This window comes from Kwoniella mangroviensis, chromosome 3 (assembly GCF_000507465.2).
Source record: "Kwoniella mangroviensis CBS 8507 chromosome 3, whole genome shotgun sequence".
Lineage (NCBI taxonomy): Eukaryota > Fungi > Basidiomycota > Tremellomycetes > Tremellales > Cryptococcaceae > Kwoniella > Kwoniella mangrovensis.
Window position 1 is genome coordinate 209,544 of NC_088829.1, and position 15,443 is coordinate 224,986.

A 15,443-nucleotide genomic window follows, 5' to 3' on the forward strand; every position below is an offset into this window, starting at 1 on the left:
CTATACCTCGTAATACGCGAATGATCTCAAGATCTGGAGCTTGATGCTTAGTGGGGTGTAAAGATGCACCCGAGTAGGGTGCGTTGAACTCTAGTGGAGCATGCTCGGTGCCCTTGTGGATAGGTCATTCACTTCAATTCTGCATAAATCGATGTTGATGTGTAATAGGGGAGATGCAAGTAAGCTGAAGAATCATCCTGCTGATGTGCTTATGAAGTGCATAGCATTCTATCAACAGAGGTGGAATACTTGGATAAGCGATTACTTGCGCGGTTTATACAAAACTAGACTTGAATATCATATGATCTGAGCTTAGCTGATCTGTTCCGGAGGCAATGATGGAAAACACAACAACTCATTATATACCCTTTTTCGCCTTTAACATGAGAGGCATTTTGCTCGACTCAACTCGACTTATGTGTTCTTGCCTCTCACCACGCACTGAAGATCTGGTCAACATAACTCTCATTTGGTACGTAGGGACTTTTCATCATGATCGTGAGCAGGAATCATACAGCACAACGTTATCCAATCCATTCTTGAAGCAAGAAATGTCAAAAGTCCAAACTCGCTTGAACCTACAAGGAGTGATTCCTCTTCCTTGGTCCCCTACTATACCCATTTATCATACCCCTACCTCATCAGTTATCGATATCCATCTTGATTGTGCCACGTCCACGGATTGTACCTTCAGCTAGTACAGTAGTCCAGTCCCAACGAGGTCAGTTGAACACATCTATCGTATTCGTGATTATCATGGATATCATCGAGGTATCGTATGCATTGACTTCTCATCTTACTTTCAGCTGCTTCTCAAAACTACATCATGTTGATATCAAACTACAAGACTATACTTCTTCACTGTCACTTCTTCAGAATCACTCAAGCTCTGTTCTCGTTTCCGAGATCGACACAAGCCTCCTTGACTCGATCGACCATGGTCTTCTCACCTTCTCTAACCCAGACTCGAGGGTCGTATTGCTTCTTGTTTGGTTTTTCGGCTCCTTCAGGGTTACCAACTTGGGTCTTGAGGTAGTCGGCCTTCTTGAGAACGAAATCTCTGACACCTGACAAGTAAGCGAATTGAATATCGGTATCAACGTTCATCTTGACAACACCGTTAACGACGGCAGTCTTGATTTCCTCCTTGGTAGATCCGGAACCACCGTGGAAGACGAGGTATCTATAACAAAACCAAACTGATCAGCAACTAGCTTTGACATTCAGTAATGATTATCTGTATGTGACGGGATGTGACATCAATATGACACCTCCTTCCCCACGACCCGCACTCTGCTAACACCGCTCAAAAGGAGCCAGTAGATAACTTTGAGCACTCATTGCACTACGGTGCAATGACATTAAAGGGTAGAGAAAGCAAGCTCTAAATGTGATGTATGAATCATTCTTCTTCGCTGACCGGATCGCCTCGGTATCTCATTGATGGAAATCCGGGCACTGTCTATTTGGGTAGCGTGGGGGTGTGTTGAAGACAAAAGGGCAAACGATAAAAAAGGGATGGAAATCGCACTCACAAAGGCTTGTCGCCCTTCTCACCCTTGAGTTGCTCAGCGGCGTAAGCTTGGTGCTTACCGAGGAGTTCTGGTCGGAGAACAACGTTTCCGGGCTTGTAGACACCGTGCACGTTACCGAAACCGGCAGCGATGGAGAAGTTGGGGGAGATGGCGGCGAGGGCGGAGTAGACATCCCAGATGTCTTCGGGTTGAGTGTAAAGGGAGTTGTTGTCAACTGAACTGTTGTCGACACCATCCTCCTCACCACCAGTGATACCAATTTCCATTTCGAGCCATTCTAAGCGAGGCATCAGCTGGAGCGCCGGTTCCATGACTCTATTAGCTAAACTTACGGTTCATCTTGGCCATTCGCTTGAAGTAGAAGACACAGTCCTTGATGTTGTCTTCTTTGGATTCCTCGGACAAGTCTAACATGTGAGAACTAAAAGATAGGTCAGCATGAGTAAGAGTTCTAGGATAGGAGACGACTCACGAGAAAAGAGGGACACCGTGTTCCTTGAAGTAAGCCTCATCGGCGTCGAGCATACCATCGAACCAAGGGAGGAGTTTCTTGGCACAGTGGTCGGTGTGGAGGACAACAGGGCTGATTTCGTAAGGTCATACATTAGTTGTCATTCTGATAGATTGCAGTGAAGCGGCAAATGACTTACATGCCGTAAGCAGGGGCGATTGCTCGAACGAAGTGGGCAGCAGCTACCGCACCAGCGATAGAAGCTTCTTGATTACCGTTGGGAAGACCTTTACCGGCAAAGAAGGCAGCACCACCTTGGGAGATCTGGATGATGATAGGGGAGTTGATAGCTTTGGCAGCTTCGAGGGTGGCATTAACGGTTGATGAGGAGGTTACATTCTACACGAGTTCAGGAAAAGAAAGATAAAAAAAGTCGATGACCTCATGAGCTCATGGTCCTCATATCTAAGCGAGGGGTCTGAAAACTTACGATAGCCTATGTATCGAAGAATCCAATAGAACAAAGCGACAAGGTCAGCAAAGAGATAATAGAGTGCTATCTGGCAGCAAGATGTGTACATACGGGGATGGCGAACTGTAAAGCAAGATACAGTCAGCTGAGTTCACAAGACACGGATGAAAGGTAACTAGATTTCAATGATTCCGAGGTCGTCGGTCCTTCACTCAAGACAGAAGAATACTCACTTTGTTATCTCGAGCGTACGTGAAGAGTTTTCGGGTGTCATCACCGGATAGAACACCGGCCTATGGGAGAAGCAATAGTCGGTGATCTTTTCGTAAAGCGCTGGAAGGTACGGAAGGATGAGAAAGAACGTTTGATAACTTACGGGGACGATAGAGAGAGCACCTTTGGCAGACATTGTTTGGGGTTTGAAAATCTGCAGTAAGTTGTCAGCAGGTATCTTGATGGTGGCCAAAGGGATATTGAGCTCACATAATTTTTCGGTATAGATACAGAATAAGTTTTTCAAGAAATGTATGAGTTGTTGGAGAAGAACAGAAGAGAGAAGAATGTTCATTTGGGAGACAGATGAAAAGATCTTTTGGGGTCAGCGAGTGAAGCCGTAAACGTCACTCTGATTCACTTCCCACATGAAAACCCTGGATCCCATGCATCTACTCCCGTTACATTAACCACTCCCCCATTTAAGGCGGCTCATTGTGGAGACCCGCAATTTCTCAGCTGCATTATCAGGATGACGCCGAATAATCCCGTCTCTCCAGCGGATGTGGCCCGGCCCGCTCTCTCACGTGATATGATCGGGGATGACCGTTTCGGCTCATTTCCATTCCGGTAATGAGGGAGAAAAGTGGAGGTTGGATCGATGGATATCAATCTCGAGAGCTAATTTCACTGGAATCGCATGTCACCACATCGAAATTAAGCTTGATTCCAGTCTTCATCAGCTGACAACATAAGGAACTATCCCATCAGAGTGGAGGCATCGACAACGATGATTGCTATTTTGAGCTAGAGCCAAGAGTGTCTTCAGAAGTTGGAAGATGAAGATGGGCCGAGCGGGCCGATGGATAGATTTCATCAAGTTTCTGTCGTGCAATGAATGAACTGTAGAACAGAAGAGATGGTATATAGAGAGAAACAAGAAAAAGATGAAGAAAGATAGCTCCTCTTCCTTCCCATCTGGCAATATACGATCTTACTTTGTCACAATGAAAGCTTTCACTGCCCTGCTCGCCGCCTTGGCTACCATCGATATCACTTCAGCTGCTACAGGATACCTCCACAAGGAAAGGTCCACATATACACCTTCACTAGGAAGAAGATGGTCTTCGAATAACCCCTACGTCACCGTAGATGGGTCAGTATGTACAGTCAAAGTATGTCGTCTACTGCTCCACCACTGTCTGACCATGAAGCTGATGAACTTGTTGTACAGCCAATGGGAGGTGGACAAGATGATGGCCCTAATCTCTTATACGCCTTCAACCTTTGTGGATCGACTGCTCTGATAAACCTTCCGGGTTATTACACAGTCAACACCGTTCTTCAAACTTACCTCAACAACGTGGAAGTAAGGTTGACTGGTGCGATAAGTTACGTGCCCGATATTGAATATTGGAGTCCAGCAAGTATCTATCTGACTTATGTGAGCGATCCTGTCCTTGGTATCGTCCTGTAGAATACTAAACAAATGATCGCGTCTCTAGCAAAATGCTACAACCTACTGGTTCTTCAGGCAAGCGATCACCATCTATCATGAGTCAACAAAGCTGACGATTCTATATAGTGGTTCTGGTATCACCCTTCATGGTGGAGGTACGATCGACGCAAATGGTCAAAGTGACTCTTCCCTCTATAAGCTAGAGACTTGCATACTCATGGGGTGCCGTAGCTTGGTGGGATTACTACGCCCAAAACAAGAATGCCGGAGTCGCAGGAGGATCTTCTCGAACGTTCGCCAGGCCTATTCCGTTGACAGTTGGAAATGCAAGTAATGTCGTAGTGGATGATATCAGTGTCATCAATTCTCCTTTCTGGCATAAGTGAGTGCATCGTCTCATATGACCTGCCTGAGCTCGATATGACAGTGGCAACTATATGTGAGGTGATATTGAGTTGATCCATGTCTGGGTTCAGCCTCGTCTATCAATCTACCGACGTCACGTACTCGAACATCCAAATCCGATCAATCTCATCAAATGAATCTGCCGAAGCTGCCAATTCGGATGGATGGGATATTTACAGATCAAGTTATGTCACTATAAAAGACTCGAATGTACAGAATGGCGATGATTGGTGAGTCATGCAATCTTCTCAATGTCATGATTTATGCTGATGAAGACTTGATTTAGTGTATCATTCAAACCTAATTCTACTTATATGACTGTCGAGAATATGATTTGCAAGTGAGTGGACTTCTCTATCGTTACGCCAGATGGTGCAACGTGTCTATGGAAGTACTGAGCATTCGTCGCTATTTCAGTGGCTCACACGGTATATCAGTTGGATCATTAGGTCAATATGCAGGCGAAAGTGAGTGTTCACCCATATACATAACTCATTTCACAAGCCTTGCAAGCCTTGATTTCTCGGTGGTGGTACACTGATCATCGTATTTCTTCAGCCGACATCGTCGCAAACGTCTACGTTCGGAATATTTCCATGTCCAATGCCCAGAATGGTGCTCGAATCAAAGTGTTCGGGGGATCGAACGACACGAAGTCTATCTCAGGTGGTGGAGTAGGTTATGTGAAAAATGTCACTTTCCAAGATTTCGTCAATTATAGTGAGTTTTATTCATCGACAGACTCTTACACAATGATGGCTGATGATTTTTTGGTTGAAATAGATGTCGATAATCCTATATATTTGACTCAGTGTTATTCGTCTTCTGCCCAGCAGTAAGTACTTATTATCATCGACCTTGTAAATCATTGTCAGATAACTGATGAGATACCGATATATCGCAGATGTCAAGATCATCCATCGACTTGTAAGTTACCTCCTGAACAATTTCATACCAGGAAATTCCCTCGCAACACTCGGTACTGATACTACTTGTCTCCGATCGCAGTATCCATCTCTGATGTTTACTTTATCAACATCTCCGGATCCGCCTCAGGCCTCGTACCCAATAACACCGTCGCGACTCTGGAATGTTCAGCTGAATGTGTCGATATAACCGCTTCTGGTACTCAATTGTCCCCTAAGAACGGTACGGTTGGAAGTGGCAAGTATCTATGTGCGAATTTACAGGATGAAAGTACTTTGGATTTCCAATGTACCGATGTTCCTATCACTAAGGGATAGAGAAAGAGATGTGACTTCATGATGTGGAGATAGGAGTTGAACGAAAGGCGAAAAAGGAATTGAAAGGTGTACAATACCAACCACCAATTCGAAACGATGTTCTCAAATTGAAAACGTTGGGATTTAGAAGTATAATTGAATAGCTTTGTGTGACTGGTCTGTTCTTACAATGTATCGAATGTTTTCTTGCAAACATCCTTGCAAGATATCATGTTGTCCTTAAGAAGCGACTTCAGGATATAGTATAGTGTGTCACGAGCATAACTCCATACAGGCCGTGTTAACTGATGATGTAAATTCGGTGTGTTCGTGAGAAACGAAATAATAGAAGCAATGCATGGGTAATCAAGTATTCACAAAACCGTATGATGTATACTATCGATGATTAAGACAAAACATCTGGGAAGTCAATCTGCAAATGCCAGAACCATGTGGCTCTGATTATAAGAAATACCTGAGTTACTATTCAGATTCATCATCGCTTCCCCACAGCTCAAACGTGTTAGTCCTCCTGGTACTAGGCCCAAAACCAGAAACTGCCCTAGTATCAGTCGTCTTTGTTTGCTTGGTCCCTTGAAAGGCTGTGGAGCTGCTATATCGTCAGAACCACTAACTCATCGTGTGTGAGAGTGTATGCATTGGACCCTGCGTCTTGGGTTACTTACCTCTGTTCGAGCTTGTAGTCTAGAGTATCATCTCTCCTCAGTCCATCCTGAGTGACCACTATATATCCACTTTGGTCGGTGCTACCCCTCAAAGCGGCATATCGATTGCCCAACCACGCGGAAGTAGTACTGGAAGCTGTACCACCTGGAGTTCTTGCGGAACTTACGGCAGTACCATAAGAGTATGTAGGAGGTTTGCGATCAGCCATTCTGATTGGATCTTTCTATTGATATCTGACTCTGAGGCTAGACAATGGGGTATGTGTAAAGATTTCTGATCAACTGGGCAGATGAGCTGAGAGTAGTGATGAGTACAGTGGTTGATCCTTATATATCTTTTTCTGGCGTTGCCATGAGAAAATTAAACAGACTGTACGTCCTTAGCTGATGAATGAATGTGATCGTACTTCTTACTGTCTTTCCCTGTCTTGTGTCCCGTCAGAGAAGTCCTGGTGTACCTTCCAGCACGATATGGATTAAACTCGGTTCTGTGCCTAAAATTGAGTGTCGACAAGACAATAAATAAGAAGGACCATACAAAAAATCACTTCTCCTCGTCTTATTGGAAATCAATCTTGATCTCGTCAACAACGTCCATTCCTTTCTTTGAATCAACGACGCAGAGCTTCGTGTAATGAGCTCGTCTGATCCTTTCCTCTCCGTCGATTGAGCATTCAGGGGTGAATGTAATTATCAGAGCATATTGCGTTTCAACGGCTCTTCCTGTCATGTCATAAACTAATGTTCTTTCAGAGGGCAAGAACCTCCTTTCTTAGTCGATATTGATACAGATCACCGGATCATAGCATGTGAATAAGTATACCAGGAAACGGTTCGGATCATATGTGTTCAAAGTCAATTAGGTGATTTGAGGCTCCGCCACCAACCTGTCCTCCTCCAAAGGTAAGATTTGATCCCGTTGCAGAACTGACCTCCACCTTTCGAAGACGATGTTTTTCTTTTTTCGCAACTTTTCTGGTCTTTCTCAACGTTAACATGTGAACTCAAGACCAGTAGATAACTTATCTTAGATAGTAAACCATAGTGCCTTTTGACGGTCGAAGTCAACTCGAAATGTCGGAGTCAGATAAGAAATCAACCAAACGAGCTCGGTCTTTTGAGATCGATTCTGACGAGCAGGATCACCCAAACCCAAATGAGCCGTCCTCTTCGAAGATCAAATTGGAAGAAGAAGATGATAATGAGCATGCTGGCGCTATGCACAAGAAGAAAAAAAAGAGTAAGACCTTAACACCGGGGATTGTTTATATCTCTAGATTACCTCCTGGAATGACGCCTCAGAAAGTCAGACATCTGATGGGAAGGTGGGGTGAGATTGGGAAAGTCTATGCGCAAAGACGTGATGGTGAGTCTACATTCATTCAAATCTTTTCAAGTATCAAGTGATGTTGTTCTTTTCGTTTGACTGTCCCAAGAATCCGACTTGTTGAGTGGCATTCATGTATGAGCCTTATTCTATCTTCATATTCGTATTACTATCAACAATACTCATTCGTCCTTCACCACATATAACAGCCCTTCTTGTATATACTTTCCATATTCATCTTCGTATCACTTTATCCGATCTGCTTCCTAATCATCATAACCTCTCATGTAAAAGACGATTATCCTACCGAGTAGCTCTTATTCTCATCCAGCAAGTCAAGGTAGCTAACTCATGTCCAGCACCAACCGGCTACAATCCCTCGGCTACCCAACAGAAGAAACAGAAACACGCCAGTGCGAACTTCTCAGAAGCTTGGGTGGAATTCCTGGATAAATCTGTAGCTAAGACTGTAGCTTCCATGTTGAACGCTCAGGTGATAGGTGGGAAGAAAGGCGATAAGTGGAGGGACGATATTTGGACGATGAAGTATCTGAGTGGGTTCAAGTGGGAGATGCTAGGTGAACAGATTGGTAAGTTTACCAATTTTATCTGTCCCACTCAGGGGCATCAATTTGAGAGTTCTGTTCAACGCGAGCTCATTGATTTCTTAACAATTCGTAGCATACGAAAGACAAGCTCATCAAGCAAGACTCCGAACCGAAATAACCCGCTCCAAAGCCGAACAAGCAGAGTATCTGAAGAATGTCGAACTTGCTCGTGTACTCGATAAACGAAAGGCCAAGAAAGCACAATCGGGAAAGCAGGATGAACTGCAGAAGGATGGTACGGGTGGTGAGGAAGGAAAAGGTAGTTCGTACAGACAGAGACCGGTCATAGAGAAGAGTAAGACTTTGTCAGGTAAAGGGATGGATGATGTTTTGGGTAATATCTTTGGTTAGATACAAGGTGATACGAGTGTGTATGTATGTTGATTATATTATCATTCTCGAAATGAGGCAAATGGTCATTATTTATTATTCATTAATGCTGGAATATATACTGGAAGATATCAAAAGGGGACATTATATAAGGATGAGAAGATATCGCGATGTTATATTTATATCAATTAAATGAAAAAATGGGATGATTGGATATGGAAGAGAACATGAAGTACAGTACAAGGAAATGATTGTTATAATGTCCATTGTCCGTCAATTCGTTTCTAATTGTATAGGTCTAGGAATTATATATCTATTTGTCCATCATTATAAAGCCAACAAAGCACCAATCATACGATCCTAATCACCTCTTCTCATTCATCTGACCATTAACCAACTTGCCAATATCCTTTGCCAATCCGACTTTTCTCAATGTGGCAGCAGCGATAATAGCCGATAACCATGAAAATCCAGCCATCAACCAGAAAGCATCTTTCAATCCCGTATGCAGCGAACCACTTTGAGCAGTTATGTTGGTCTGCACCAGGGAGGCTATGCATACCCCGACGGTGGAAGCGATTTGAAGAGCTGTTTGGAATAATGCGCCGGCTAAGGCTTGTTCGTCCCTGTTGTGCCACCAAAGGATGTCAGTAAACTTTATTCACCTGTTTTTTTTTTGCCTATGCTGTTCTCCCACTCACTCGAGAACCAGATTGGAGATCAAAATACTTCCAACGCCCACAGTGAAGTCTGCGCCAAACGGTGTAAAGATACACGAAAGCAATTCGCATCCCCAGTAGGTTAGGTCGAGAGGAGCGACGGCGAACATTACTTGAGCGAGGGCGGTGCACAGACCACCGATGATGAGGAGATATGCGGCCCTGATTCGAGGGGCTAGGAGAGGTACTACGATGCAGGCGACCATACCTACTATAGGAGCTGGGATGACATGCACGGCGTTCATGATGGGTGAATCTTTCTTGAGGTTTTGATACCATATCGTGGTGAGGTACAACCAGCCCTGAATAGCCACAAATGACATAACGTCAACAAAGGTATGAACATGATTATTGTAGAGTTATCGAGCGACTTACAGCAATAGCGAGGTATCCGCAGAATGAAAGTGACAAGATCGAAGTGACTTTCCATTCATGTCTTGAGAAGATTGACATATTGACCAAAGGAGGGATAGTGGTGTTTTTGACGACCCATTTCTCCCAGAAAGCCCATACTACAAACAACACGACGGAGATTCCGAGGCAAACACCGATATCTAGCATGTTTTTGACAGAGTTTAGCACATAGATTATTCACTGGTCGTTGTAACATGGACACTCACAAGGCTGACCCCATCCATTTTCCACCAGACCACTCTGAGTAATCGCAAAACTGAACAAACTCAATGCTGCAGTGATCAAGAAAGCACCAAGCCAGTCGACTCGTCTGTTCGTGGTTGCTGTTACCATCTTGGGTGGATCGTGGGGGATGACAAATGTCCCTGCGACTATAGGGATGAGAGCGAGGCCAGCAAGGATGAAGAAGACATATTGCCATGCTCGACTGAACCAATCACACGAATATCAGCCTCAGCTTGTGTTCACTGTGGATAATGATGATACACTTACGTGCTTGCACCTGCAACGACACCAGCAAAGATCATACCTGGTCCACTACCGACTGGATAACCCAAAGCTAAAGCTGAAAATGCCATTGTCCTTCCTGGTTCTTCGGTGAAGGTAACTCCGATGATACCAAATGCAGCTGGGAGGGAGATTGAGATTGCAAGACCAGCCATAGCTCTTACGACACAGATGGCAACGTAATTCTGCAAAGCCGATGAGTAAGTACGGTTCCGCGGGGGTTGAACTTTGAACGATGTACTTACTCTGATAACACCTGAGATAATACTGAACACAACGAAGAGACCCATTCCAATAAGGAAAATCCATTTTTTACCATACAGATCCGCTATTCTTCCAGCTAATAGTAGACCACTATAGGATTTCAATCACAAATGAAATCGTCAGTCATGGTCTATGGTCTATCATCCCTCACAGAAAATGGGAGCAGCGACTTACCATCCATTCGCTAAGGCATAAGCTGAACTGACCCATTGAGCTTGAAGTTCAGTGACACCCAAATCCTTGGCGATACTAGGGATGACCAATAATGTACTTGAGGTGGTGGCCGACTATCAGAATGGCCACATGTTGATTAGTTTGCTATTCGGTGCTCGAGAGTTGATGGCACTCACAGCAACAAAGGTGGTACTCATCATTACCGCACCCAGAATGATTTGTTTGCTCTTCGACAATCTAGTTTTCTCAGGTGTAGGATAACTCTCCAATGCACCAACTAAATTTTCAGGTTCGGCCGCTGGTGTTTGTTGGCCAGATGCTAATTCATCCTTTTTCTCTCCCTTCTCTTCTTTTTCTCTCTCCGACTGCTCAGAGACTCTAGTGGTCATCCTTGACAATGGTGCAGCAGAGGGAAACAAAAAAGGTTTATCTTCACCTGCAGCAGGGGTGTTCACCGCGGTGGAAGGACCCGAAGGGAAGAATCTCTGATCCTCGTTCCATGGTGTATTTGTTGCTGTTGATAAGCCAAAGACGGTATTTCCTTGTTCTGACACATCTTGGTTGGTGGCGATGGGATCGATGGTTATTTTGGTAGGTCGAATAGGCGACATTTTCGACAAGTCCCCAAACAATATCGTACAAACCAAAGTCGTTTGCACAAATGAAATGAAGTAGAGTAAAGTAGAACAATTAGAAACACTGGAGGAGGGGAAAAGAAAAAGACTCGAAAAGAACGATGCATACACGTTCTATATATGTCTTTCAAATTTGAACATGATTCATTGGTATTCTACCTTGCTCTCATTGTTCTCCACACCCAAGCGGGCCCGATAAGCACCGAGGAACCCATGGGAGGGAAAGGGGAGTGAAGAATTTTACATTTTAAGCGGTTCAACAGTTTATCCATTTTAGAGATTTACACTTTTATAGGCTGTGAACATCGATGGCGTCAAAGTCTGGATCAAATTAGAGTGGAAGAATAACCAAGGCGTTGGAGAATTGAAAATTTTGTTCGCGCTTTTGCTTTTGGCGCGTTGACTTGAAGTTACCTTATCAGTCCGCACCCATCCATCGTGCGTTAGACGGATAAAATGCATGCTAAAACCACCTCTTCGTAGAGATAGCTGAACCAGAAAATTTTGGTTCAAGGGTTTGATTTGATGATCTTCGGGGACCCGGCGGTTGTTTTCCCTTGACAGCGGTATAAGTAAAGTCCGGATTTACCCCGTTTACCAGTTTTTACCTACAGTACATCCTTGAAGCGGATTTCTGAAATGCTATAGCATATTTATGCAGTGCTAGTATCGTTCCGGACGTCGCGGAACTATGAATGACGTTCTCACTCCGGTATCGGATTGACAACCACGAACAAAGACGCGTTTGCAAGATGTTATATTTAGACGAGTAAAGTAAATGTCCAGCCAGTACTTCTGCGATAACAATTTCTGCATATATCGTTCTTATCGTTTCGTTTTGCGTCTATTCTGTCCAATATCATACTCGTCTCTGCGGTCGAACATCTCTGTGTACGGGTACATGCTCATTCACTCAGCACATGATTTCTGCGTCAGCTTGGACCACCAAACAGTGATTGGTGCGATCCGATCAAAGTACCCATCAAAAGGATCCAAGTTGACCACCCAAAGGATGTCCGATAAAAGTGGGAAATGATGGACACCGAAGTCGAATGTGTGCGTGTTGTGTGTATGGTTTAATGGATAGATGGATAGATGGATAGATGGATAGATGGATAGATGGATACAACAAGGACGACTGTATCCCTTTCATCAACTTCTCAGTGCATCCACATCCATACGTCCACATGCTCCTTTCAATCATTAACGTTCGGAAGATAAGCTCACTTGGGTTGTTACTGATATCAAGACGCTGGCCGAAGATCTAGCAAAAACAATGGAATCCAAGCCCATCACTCGAGAAGCATCAAACGATGAAGGTAAAGACACCAAAGGTGGAATTGAGGAGTCCCCTAGCACCAGTACTTCCGAAACGACCGCTAAAGAAGATGTGGTGGCCATACCACGAGAATCAGTGATTGTTCCATCCCTGTTACTCAGTCGAATGCAGAAGATTATGCTAAGTGGGACTATATCAGTCACGTACTTTATGATGGTAAGTCCTACTGATGTCATGATCCTTAGCAGGTTGAGCTGATGCATAGGACATGTCAAGTCATTATCTGTAGGATCGGGATTGTTGATCATACCTGTTATGGCTGATTATTTCGATGTTTCCGTCTTGGCCGTTCAATGGGTACATTTCCGCGCCCTCAGTAGATATCGGATATGGAAGCTATTTGATAGAGCTGATGGAAGGTTGATTAGATAACTTCGGCTTATCAATTGGCTTATGTGAGTTACTGTTAGTGACATGTCCAATCCACAAGCTAATACCTTACACACCCAGGGCTGGTCAGTGAAACCCTTGCATTCGATGCCAAGTGTATATTAGATATGTGTTGAACCTCATTGGATCAGTGGTCTGTTGGTATCAGGAAGATTAGCTGATCTGTACGGTCGAAAGAAACTTTATCTCCTGGGTATGTTGGTCAGTACGATAGCCAATGTAATCTCGGGCGTTATACCGGTAAGTACGGTATATCATATTGGTGTTGGTAACGAAGCACTGTATTGTGATGTACTGTACTGTATAATGACCGGCTTGAAACAGGACCGAATCGCTCTAACGGTCTTCCGAGCCATCGCCGGACTAGGTCTATCGATCTCGACCCCAGCAGGATTCGGTATAATAGGAATAACATTCCGTGAAGAACCATCTCGAACAATAGCATTCGCAGCGTTGGGAGTGGGTACTCCGTTAGGTGCTGTGGTGGGGGAGGTAGGTCGTGGGTGGATTGATAGCTGGTGCAACGAGGTGAGCTTCCATCTCTCAAATCGTTAACTTTCACAGGCTGTATATATCTCCTGTCCAACTCCCAGACAAATTCAGGTAAGTCAGTTTAATGACTGGTCGCCATGATCTGTTGGTTCATGGAAAAGGTTGGCAATACCTTTATTTCCTCATAGCGGGATTCGGTATCCTACCTATCATCACGGGAATATTCTACATCCCATCGGACGAGAAGACCACTCCTCCTCGAGGACAATTGACGGACATACCTGATGATCCTGCTGGGAAGATGGAGAAGAGTAGGAAGGTAGATTGGACAGGTGCAGGGTTGATAACCGTCGGATTGAGCTTGTTATTGTTCTCTTTCACTCAAGCTGGACTGGTGGATGAAGGGTGGAAAACACCTTGTAAGTGGACAATCGAGTTCAGTCGTACCAGTGACAATACAGTTCACGTGCGAAGTTGAAGGTGGTGGCGATAAAGTACTGCAAAATCAATAAATTGAACGACGTTCCTAATGGATTGTAATTTTATACTGAACAGATGTCCCACCTGTATTTTCGATATCAGTCATCCTCATAATAGTATTCGGAATATGGGAATATCACCTCGAACATCGTGTTGCAACTTCAAACGTACCTCCCATAGTGAGGTTAAGTGTATTTACGAGACACAAGTGGAGGATTACAGCTATTTTGGGAATAGCTTCCTTCGATTGGATGGGAGGTTGTGTGAGTGAATGTATTTTTTCGCCTATCTCATGTCTCATCGTCTTATCATCGGAGAACCAGCTGAAGCGCGAGTATTCATATTCATGTCGTAGGGATGAGTATACCTAACAAGTGTATATTATCAAGATCTCCTTGGATATTCTCCCTTGAAAAATGCAGTGCATCTCCCACCTGCTCCGATCACAGGTATAATCTGTTCTGTAAGTCAATCCAACCACGGGACAATCCATGTGTGATTTCGGAAGTTGACATGAATCTTTCGTTGTATCTTAGTACCTTGTGACTCTTGCTGCCCCTCGAATTACAGCCCCTGTCTTACTTGCTTTAGGAGGAATATCCACTGGGTAGGTCAAGCCTTTGGGATGCAGACACTATGTTCTTGTTGTCACAACCCTATAAGTCGTTGTTAACGTGGGTGCCCTTACACGTCACAGCCTGGCGAACGCTCTATTCGCTTTCCAACCTCCTCATTCGATGTACTGGGTCCATAAATTCTTCGGAGCGATATTACATCCTTTCGGAGGTGATCTAACTATCCCCATTGGCAGTGTCATGATCTCCAATTTAGTTGATGAGTGAGTGAGACATCGTTAGACCAGTGGAGAGTGGTTTGCTTATTGGATATTACTTCGTGCAGTGACGAGCAAAATATAGCTGGTGCATTGTTTCAAGTTGCTTTGCAAGTCAGTACTCCTCCCCTATCACCCATTCCGAGCTGTCTAGACACAGTACAATATGATGATTAATCTGTGTGTTTGTTCGATTTAGATTGCAGGTACATTAGATCTATGTCTGTCATCTATCATCTTGACTCGAATCGAATCGATGCATGATCTATTGGAGGGGTTGAGGATATCATTATGGTTTAACGCAGCTTGTTGTTGGCTCGGTAAGTAGATTGACCTATGTGATTTAGAGTTTATTGACGTAGATGAACTAGTGCTGGTTATAATCTTTTTGGCATTCAGAAAAATTGGATTAGCCAAAGATGTCGCAAAAGCTATCCGAATGGTCAAGGAATAAGTAAGATGAGATCAGACTGCTATTGATTTTCCTG

General features: G+C 44.1%; 6 protein-coding genes across 6 annotated transcripts; 3 read left to right on the forward strand and 3 right to left on the reverse strand.

Annotated features, from left to right (window-relative positions):
• Positions 1-882: 882 nt before the first annotated feature.
• Positions 883-2,867, reverse strand: I203_107901 (fructose-bisphosphate aldolase 1; the record flags this gene model as incomplete). The annotated part of the gene is made up of 7 exons (XM_065518278.1): positions 883-1,183; positions 1,536-1,812; positions 1,868-1,956; positions 2,008-2,118; positions 2,186-2,385; positions 2,692-2,751; positions 2,835-2,867. 7 exons carry the CDS (start codon positions 2,865-2,867, stop codon positions 883-885), a joined length of 1,071 nt encoding a protein of 356 aa, XP_065372643.1.
• An 811-nt stretch (positions 2,868-3,678) lies between these two features.
• Positions 3,679-5,779, forward strand: I203_107902 (uncharacterized protein; the record flags this gene model as incomplete). Its single annotated transcript, XM_065518279.1, has 12 exons — positions 3,679-3,846; positions 3,906-4,115; positions 4,177-4,205; positions 4,257-4,309; positions 4,362-4,512; positions 4,607-4,765; positions 4,822-4,875; positions 4,953-5,002; positions 5,094-5,255; positions 5,319-5,370; positions 5,440-5,462; positions 5,544-5,779. The coding sequence occupies 12 exons, from the start codon at positions 3,679-3,681 to the stop codon at positions 5,777-5,779; spliced, it is 1,347 nt and encodes a 448-aa protein (XP_065372644.1).
• Positions 5,780-6,241: 462 nt separating this feature from the next.
• Positions 6,242-6,653, reverse strand: I203_107903 (uncharacterized protein; the record flags this gene model as incomplete). Its single annotated transcript, XM_019148085.1, has 2 exons — positions 6,242-6,368; positions 6,445-6,653. The coding sequence occupies 2 exons, from the start codon at positions 6,651-6,653 to the stop codon at positions 6,242-6,244; spliced, it is 336 nt and encodes a 111-aa protein (XP_019002318.1).
• An 865-nt stretch (positions 6,654-7,518) lies between these two features.
• Positions 7,519-8,730, forward strand: I203_107904 (uncharacterized protein; the record flags this gene model as incomplete). The annotated part of the gene is made up of 3 exons (XM_019148086.1): positions 7,519-7,810; positions 8,131-8,361; positions 8,453-8,730. 3 exons carry the CDS (start codon positions 7,519-7,521, stop codon positions 8,728-8,730), a joined length of 801 nt encoding a protein of 266 aa, XP_019002319.1.
• Positions 8,731-9,073: 343 nt separating this feature from the next.
• On the reverse strand, positions 9,074-11,398 carry I203_107905 (uncharacterized protein; the record flags this gene model as incomplete). The annotated part of the gene is made up of 8 exons (XM_019148087.1): positions 9,074-9,335; positions 9,411-9,730; positions 9,804-9,982; positions 10,049-10,269; positions 10,335-10,534; positions 10,595-10,703; positions 10,788-10,900; positions 10,964-11,398. 8 exons carry the CDS (start codon positions 11,396-11,398, stop codon positions 9,074-9,076), a joined length of 1,839 nt encoding a protein of 612 aa, XP_019002320.1.
• A 1,300-nt stretch (positions 11,399-12,698) lies between these two features.
• Positions 12,699-15,409, forward strand: I203_107906 (uncharacterized protein; the record flags this gene model as incomplete). Its single annotated transcript, XM_065518280.1, has 15 exons — positions 12,699-12,917; positions 12,978-13,058; positions 13,130-13,156; positions 13,257-13,391; positions 13,476-13,669; positions 13,764-14,062; positions 14,199-14,307; positions 14,361-14,386; positions 14,479-14,499; positions 14,546-14,586; positions 14,660-14,730; positions 14,821-14,961; positions 15,024-15,069; positions 15,155-15,275; positions 15,327-15,409. The coding sequence occupies 15 exons, from the start codon at positions 12,699-12,701 to the stop codon at positions 15,407-15,409; spliced, it is 1,614 nt and encodes a 537-aa protein (XP_065372645.1).
• Between the last annotated feature and the right edge of the window lie 34 nt (positions 15,410-15,443).